The sequence below is a fragment of the Haliotis cracherodii genome, unplaced genomic scaffold, assembly GCF_022045235.1.
Source record: "Haliotis cracherodii isolate W230 unplaced genomic scaffold, xgHalCrac1.p SCAF_11, whole genome shotgun sequence".
Taxonomy (NCBI): Eukaryota; Metazoa; Mollusca; class Gastropoda; order Lepetellida; family Haliotidae; genus Haliotis; species Haliotis cracherodii.
Window position 1 is genome coordinate 30,809,918 of NW_027266266.1, and position 8,674 is coordinate 30,818,591.

The window sequence follows — 8,674 nt, forward strand, 5'->3', positions numbered from 1 at the left end:
TAAGGAGCAAAGTGTAAAGGCAATATGCAGTGTAAGTCTAACTGCAACAGCCTGCAGATTCGTGTCAAGCGGAACAGGACTGTGAACAACGCCCCGCCGCACCAAAATAGAAGCACCTCCAGTAGCTTTATCTCCCGGAGGAGAGAAGGAGTGATAGGAACTATACTGCCTTAAATCAAATTTATCTGTATTTTTTAGGAATGTCTCTTGTAAACAAATTGCTGATGGAACAAAATCTGATGTTGATAACTGTAGTTCATTAAAATTGTGTCTAAGCCCTCTGCAATTCCATTGAAGTATATTAGAGTGGTTCATGGTGGTTCTACGGGAGATCGCTCACGTGATCGTGAAGAGGAATCACAACTGTTGTCGTGATGTGAAGATGGGGTAACATCCATCTCTAAAGGACCAAAGGAGTTATGAACAGATGTTTCAGTAAGAGTGGGGATCTGTGTTGTAATTTTCCTGTTTTGTTTTTTGTTTTTTTCTGTTGGTGGAGTGACAGTAGCTGGTATTGCAGGAGTAGGTTTAGAGTGGTCCTGAGTCTTAGTCACAGTTTCAGTAGTTGAAGACATTGCACAAGGATTGTCTGAATGATTTGTCTGACTGTCAGATGTTGTAGTCAGAGGCAGCGGGTGGTCAGTGTGTGTCCATGTCAGGTCAGTCTGACATTCAACAGATCTAGAGGGATTAGGGCGAGAAACAGCAGCAGCATAGGAATGTTTTGTTGAAGGTGTCCGGCTGTCAAAGAGTTTTTTCGCATCCAAGTAGGAAATGTTACTTTGACATTTGATGGTCAAAATATCCTTTTCACGTTGCCAAAAAGGACAGGACTTGGACGACGCCACATGTTGGCCCATACAATTCGCACATTTGAGGTCTGCTGTGCAGTCTGAACCGTCATGGTTGCAACCACAACGGTGACAAATAATCGGACGATTGCATGTTTTGGAGCCGTGTCCAAACTTCTGACATTTGTAACACCGGAGTGGATTGGGGACATACACCTCCACTCCGATGTTAAAATAACCTGCCTTAATAGATTGGGGAATGGTTGAGAGAGAGAAGGTGAACAAATAAGTATTTGTTGGCACAATATTCTCACCATCTTTCCTGGTGAAACGTTTCACCGACGTGACGCATTGTCCTCTCAATTCTTCAAGAATGTCTTCTTCAGACATTTCTGCAAGACAACGTGCTCTGTCGCGAATGATCCCCCTACTCGAGTTAAATGTCCTGTGTTCGGAGACAGCAACTTCAGTGTTTGCAAAGGTGATACAGTTTAAAAGATTGATAGCTTGCTGTCTCCGTGCACACTCTAGCAAAAGAGAGCCGCCCCAGAGCCGGGAAACATTCTTCACTTCACCACATATACCTTCAATGGCTTTACATATGGCGAAAGGATTAATTTTCAACGGTAGTTGATTTTGTGATTCAACTACTATAAATCGTGCCCAAGAATTTGAATTTTGTGGAGTCGAAACATCATCATCAGATGAGAAAATCTCAGCTTCCAAACGCCTCTTCTTGTCATTGCGGTTCGAACCAGAGTGATTGTGAGCCATGATGAAAGGAATTTATTCAGCACCCCTGCTCCCCACCCACCATGGAGTGCTATAAAGAGCGATGTTTTATAGCACCGGATCTCCAACATGCAAACATCAGGGATACAGAGGTGGTATACTCCAGTAAGAACAACATGAATAGCTGTATTTGTCTATCAAATAAATTGCCAGGCTGGTTCGGCCCTTGACAAGAAATTGAAGACATACAGAACTCAGAGGTCGAAAGTACCAGATTGGCCCATGAGCCACCGCCTTCTGGCATGGGACTCTAGGCAAGTTGATAACAAAGAATTTATATGTATAATATTCACACCCAACATTCATATCAATCGAAAAATTATAATATGAACGTGTTGCATACACAGGGCATGGCGTGACCAGCCGATTGATAGAATCGGGCCTATTCTACCACCCGTCTAGGCGAAGTAAGGGTCGAAGTGGTGTGTTGGGCAAAAGGAACACCGGTTCCTGGCTCCAATGCCCTCAACCACCAGACTCCCTTCCTCCGCCATCACAGGGGCGCAACCCACGGCAAACAGGTTGCCCAATTTGGTCGCCTTTTACGACCAGCAATGGGGTGCTGTGGACAAATTCTACCCCGAGTCCACACGGGGGAAGAGCTATTAGCGCTACCCAGCACTCACCACGAGGAGGTTGCTCTTCACGAGTGCCGTATATCTTGTAAACTTCAAATAAATAAATAGTTACTGTTATAACCAAATGAAACACAACCCATTGTCCGATAGAGGTAACTGTGCCTAGCGGAGGGATATGTTATCACAATAAACTTGGTAACATGGTTTGGTTTGACTTCTTGGCGCGTGTCTGAATTCCTTTAACATGTTACTAAAACTGGCTTATCAGCAAATCTCGCTGCACTACTCGCGACAGATACTAGAGCAAGGCATGCCAGAAATACGAAACCTAATGCTTCCGAAAGGAAGCCTTAGGGATCACGTGCGTCGGGGGACCAGCGCCATCTCATTGGCCGTTAACAGTTGTACAAGGCGGGGCAAAAAGCATCGTTTTTCCGTCCATTTGACGCTTGAAAAACTCGACCCTTTTCCGGACACTTTCTAGACGCTCGCCAATTAATCAATTTTAATGATTTTTTAGTCGTTTTTCCGTCCAATGACCATATACGGAAAAAACGACGTTTTCGTGTTTGCAGTGTTAAATCACATTTCAAATTAAACACAGATTTTGGAAATTTTAAACATATGAAGTCTTATGCCAGAAGGCGGTGGCTCATAGGCCAATCTGGTGATACGGACCGCTGAATTCTGTGTTTTTATTGGAAAATGCCATGAGCCGAACCAGCCTGACATTTCCCTTTTAATAACATCAGCTATTCAGGTCTTTATTTCTGGAGTATCACATTCCTGTAACCCTGATGTTGCAGACTGGTTTCCACTGCAACATCGTCCTTGTTGACACTCGATGGCAGGTGGGGAGCAGAAATGCTGAACAATCATGACTACCAACACACTCACTGGTTCATCGAAAGCTAAGAAAAGAAGGCACCATTCTTCATCATCTGATGAGGAATATCCAATAATGTCAGAATCTTGGCCAAGATTTTTAGTCATTTCAACCATAGATGATAGTCCTTTAAAAATTAACCCGTTTGCGATCTCCAAGGGTATCCAAAGTGCCTGTGGGGAGGTTAAGAACGTCACACGTCTCCGTGGTGTATCAATCCTTGTGGAATGTGTACGGAGACAGCAATCCGTCAATCTGTTGGGCCTCCAGCAGTTTGTCAATACACGGGTTGTTGTCTCAGTGCACAAGACACTGAACTCTAGTAGGGGCATCGTTCGAGATCGAGCTCGCTGTCTGTCAGATATGACAGAAGAAGAGATCACAACTGTTCCCCCCTGTTCCTCTTGATACTCCTCTCCAAGCCATTGCTGTCCGAATAACTTTACACATTGCTTTTACTTTGTGTTCTCTATATATCCCTCCATCTTCGTCTATTCAGCAAACTGATCTCCAAGCACTATACGACCAACTGCCTAAGCCATGTATCATAATGGGTGATTTGAATGGCCATAATCCATTATGGGGTAGTGATCATACCAGCACTAAAGGGAAGAGTATAGAAGATTTTATTTCTAACAATGCTTTATGTCTTTTTAATGATGACTCCAGGACATATTTACATCCCGGTACAGGTACATACTCTTCCCTCGATTTGTCGATTACAGACTCTTATCTGTTGAATGAGTGGTCAGTCCACGATGACCTCTGTGGAAGTGACCACTTTCCAACCATTCTGAAAACGGTTAACCCTGCTGATATTCAGCCATCATCACGATGGAACTTTACTAAAGCAAACTGGCCTTTGTTTGAATTACTGTCCTCCAACAAATTAACTCCTAATTTGTTTATCAACGCTCCTGATCCTATTCAGATCTTCTCTGATGAGCTTCACAAAATTGCTGATGAATGTATTCCGAAGTCCTCTGCAAATCCACACATCCGTAAACCATGGTTTAACAATGACTGCAAGCAAGCAAGGAAGGCACGGAAAAAGGCTGAACACTATTTCCGTCGCCATCCAATGGTCCATAATTTGAATAAATTCAAAATGTTAAATGCTAAAGCACGATGTATTTTTAAGCAAAATAAACGCCAATCGTGGCAAACTTATGTCTCAAAAATCAATTCACGTACTCCAATGTCTAAAGTTTGGAACATGATTCAGAAAATTAAAGGTAAGGGTTCCAAATCCAGCATCCGCCATCTCCAAAATGGGGATGTACTACTAACTGATAATTTTTGATATTGCAAACAAACTTGGTGAAACTTTGGCTAAACATTCTTCCTCAACTAACTATGATCCTAAATTCCTAAAATATCAAAAACAGCAAGAAAAGAAAACTATTAATTTCAATTCAGATAACGGGGAAGATTATAATGAACTTTTCTCTATTCATGAACTCCATACAGCACTTGAACAAGCCCATGATACGGCTGCCGGAGCTGATAACATTCATTATCAACTCCTGAAACACTTACCAGAATCATCTTTAGTAACATTATTGTCTCTTTTTGATCAAATTTGGACGTCTGGGAACTTTCCTCCTTCATGGCGCGATGCTGTAGTTATTTCAATACCCAAACCTGGGCGAGATCATACAGACCCTTCAAATTATCGACCGATATCACTTACAAGCTGCGTCTGCAAAACCATGGAACGCATGATTAATAATCGATTAGTTTGGTACTTAGAAACCAACAATCTCATTACTAACATACAATGTGGTTTCCGGAAAAACAGAAGTACCATCGATCATTTGGTTCGATTAGAATCATTTGTTAAAAATGCAATAATAAATAAACAACATGCAGTGTCTATCTTTTTCGATCTAGAAAAAGCATATGACACTGCATGGAAACATGGTATTTTAAAAGATTTACACGATTTTGGATTACGTGGCCGTTTGCCGCAATTCATTTCTGAGTTTTTAACCGACAGGCAATTTCAAGTCCGCGTGGGTTCTACCCTGTCTGATCATTATCATCAGGATCAGGGTGTCCCACAAGGCAGTATTTTGTCTGTCACTTTATTTAGTATTAAAATTAATAGCCTTTCAAAGGTTTTAAGCAATTCAATTGATGGATCACTGTTTGTTGATGATTTTAATATTTCATGCTGTGGTAAAAATATGAATACTGTCGAAAGGCAACTGCAATTGTGTCTAAATAAAATTCATAAATGGGCATTAGAAAATGGTTTTAAATTTTCAAAATCTAAAACAAACTGCATCCACTTTTGCAGAAAATACAAACCTCATAAAGACCCAGAACTAGTTTTAGCTGGCAATCCTATTAAAGTTGTAAAGGAGGCCAAGTTTTTGGGCATCATTTTCGATCACCATTTGACCTTCTTACCGCATATAAAGTATTTGAAAAATAAATGTCTGAAAGCACTTGACTTGCTGAAAGTTGTTTCAAATTCCAAGTGGGGAGGGGATCAGAAAACCCTCCTCCAACTTTACAGAGCACTTATCCGATCTAAACTGGATTATGGCTCCATCATTTATGGTGGAGCCTGTAAAAGTAATTTAAAATTATTGGATACAATTCATCATCAAGGTCTGAGGCTTTGCCTTGGTGCCTTCAGGACTTCACCCATCTATAGTCTGTATGTGGAGGCTGATGAGCCATCCCTAAAACACCGTCGCATTAAATTGTCTTTACAATATGTCTCTAAATTATATTCTAATCACTCGAATCCAGCATATGACTGTGTTTTTAATCCCCTTTACGAAAATCTCTATAACAAAAAATCATCTCTTATTCCACCACTTAGAATAAGATAACAATACCATATTTCTGCTGCTAAAATAAATCTTGACACTATAGCCCCTACTCAGCTTTTGTCTTCTCCGCCATGGCAGTTAGTGAAACCAGTGGTGGACCTAACCTTAACTAAACAAAAGAAATCTGAAACAAACCTGCTGGTTTATCAGCAACATTATAATGAATTAAGAAATTCATATGATACTTACAAATCAATCTTTACAGATGGATCCAAGGATGGTGACACCGTTGCCAGTGCCACTGTCATTGGATCCAAGACTATCTCATCCAGATTACCTGATAACTGTTCTATTTTCACAGCAGAAGCCAATGCCATTCTCGTAGCTCTCAAATATATTAGTACACAGTCAAAATATCAGAGGTTTATTATATTTTCTGATTCTCTTTCGTGCCTGCAGGCTATTCATAATATGTCACATCAACATCCACTTTTACTCGAAATTATTCAATTGTATAATTCTCTAGCTACTGGCCAATACGACATCGTTTTTTGTTGGTTACCCAGCCATGTCGGAATTTTTGGTAACACCATGGCCGATACTGCTGCAAAAGCAGCTCTCAACAAATCTGTGACACCACTTCTTGTTCCATACACTGATTACAGGCCCGTGATTGGATCATATATACGAGATCTGATGCAAAAGAAGTGGGACATCCAAGTAGGTATCAATAAATTACACGAAATCAAACCAAATATTGGTTACACCTACTTGGGTTGTCAGTCCAGATTTGGAGAGGTCATTCTGCGGCGATGTCGTATTGGCCATTGCCGTTTCACCAACGAATATTTGTTGAAAGGTGAGGATCCTCCGTTCTGCATCCCTTGTGATGAAAGAATCACGGTCAAGCATGTCCTGCTTGACTCTATTGATTTTTCCATCACAAGGGATAAATATTTTACAGTTAAATCTATGAAGGATCTTTTTAATAATATCAGTTCTCATTTAATTATTGGCTTTTAAAAAGAAATTGAGTTGTATAATAAATTTTGTTAACTTGTTTTGTATAAAATAATTTTTAACATTAGTGGAATAAATTGATATCAGTGATTGTTTGTGGCTGTATTCTCGAAGGGGGTTAAAGTACTGTAAAATTATTGTCCCCCTGAGAGGATATCGTAAGTCCCTGTCAAAGAATATTTATATCTACTACATTTTTAACCGTAGAATTTTTGTCATTTTAATTGCGGCTAATCTAACCTCACAATCGCCAGCGACTGATAGGATGGTGTAAACCCTGCTGGGGTCCATGCAGGTAGCAAAGGTACAGTAAGTCCCCATGGACTCCAGTGTGGTGATCTAACTTCAGTGGCTGGTGATCTATAGCTCCCTTTTATCTTGTATTGTTCCGTATGGAGTTATATTTAAATGATTATCTGCTAGTTTTAAATACAATCTGTGATAAATCTAGTTATTTTACTGTCCTTCGACGACAGGTTTTTATGATCTCAATGTATGTATTTTGAATATAGAACGTTTTCTCGTCAAGATATGGCTGAAATGATGCCGATGTGACGTTAAATTTTAACTCACTCACTCACTCACTGATACCGAGAATTTCAGCTACGAAAAGAAACAAATAGGGGGAAATTGGGTCACCCTGTCTACAACCTCTTTCATTCATGAAAAATTTAGAGAGGTAGCCATTTTGGACAATACAAGAAGAGGCATTAGATATGAGTATATGTATCCATTTGATCATATTTGGCCCAAAGCCAAATTTTTCCAGAACGAGGAAAATAAAATCTTTATTCACGGTGTCGAACGCTTTCTCAAAATCAATGAGTATCAACGTACCTTTTTTGTCAAGTCTCTTAGTTTCAAATATGATATCGTAAAGTAATCTAGTATTTTCACTTAAACATCTCCCAGGGATAAATCCTGATTGATTACAATGAATTAATTTGTTTAAAGATTGCTTGATTCTATTTGTAATACAAGAGCTTAAAATCTTATATACAGCATTTAATAAAGTAATGGGACGCCAATTTTTTAATCTTTTTCTATCTTTATTTGCTTTTGGAATGCAAGTAATCACGCCCCAGTTCATAGTAGAAGTCAAAGAGTTAGAGTGGTAAGCGTGATTAAAGTATCTCCATATCCAGACTCTTAAATCTTTCCAGAAAAATTTAAAGAAGCCATCAAGACCTGGGCTCTTATTATTTTTCATTGCAAGTGTAGCTTTACCAATTTCGTTTAAGGATAACGGCTGTTCAAAGGCTTGTTGCATATCAATCTCTAGTTTTGGAATTGGAATATTGTTTAACATCAGGCTTGGGTCAGTATCTACTGAACTATTTTTTTGGTACAAGTTTCTATAAAATGATTCTTGTTTTTTAATGATGAGAGTTGTATCATTCAGTTCCTCACCTTCACTATTAATCAAAGAGGAGATGATATCATTTGTAAAAATTCTATTTTCAAGACGACAAAAGTATTTAGTTGGTTTCTCTCCCTCCTCATACCACTGTAATCTCTTATTAAAAGCGGCACTCGTGAAGAGCAACCTCCTCGTGGTGAGTGCTGGGTAGCGCTAATAGCTCTTCCCCCGTGTGGAACCGGGGTAGAATATTTCCACAGCACCCCATTGCTGGTCGTAAAAGGCGACCGAATTGGGCAACCTGTTTGCCGTGGGTTGCGTCCCTGTGTCGGTGGAAGAAGGGATTCTGGTGGCTGAGGGCACTGGGGGCCAGGAACAGTGTTCCTTTTGCCCAACACACCACTTTGACCCTAACTTCACCCAGACGGGTGGTAGAATGGGCCCGGTTTTATCAATCGGCT

At 40.1% G+C, this 8,674-nt stretch overlaps 1 protein-coding gene across 1 annotated transcript; it reads right to left on the minus strand.

Moving 5' to 3' along the window:
• Positions 1-311: 311 nt before the first annotated feature.
• LOC139455019 (uncharacterized) lies at positions 312-1,565 on the minus strand. Its single transcript, XM_071236604.1, has one exon. The coding sequence runs from the start codon at positions 1,563-1,565 to the stop codon at positions 312-314; it is 1,254 nt and encodes a 417-aa protein (XP_071092705.1).
• Positions 1,566-8,674: the final 7,109 nt, after the last annotated feature.

What these genes read in the sequence shown, in the direction of transcription:
- LOC139455019 (XM_071236604.1), bottom strand. Translation starts at nt 1,565, where the DNA reads ATGGCTCACAATCACTCTGGTTCGAACCGCAATGACAAGAAGAGGCGT.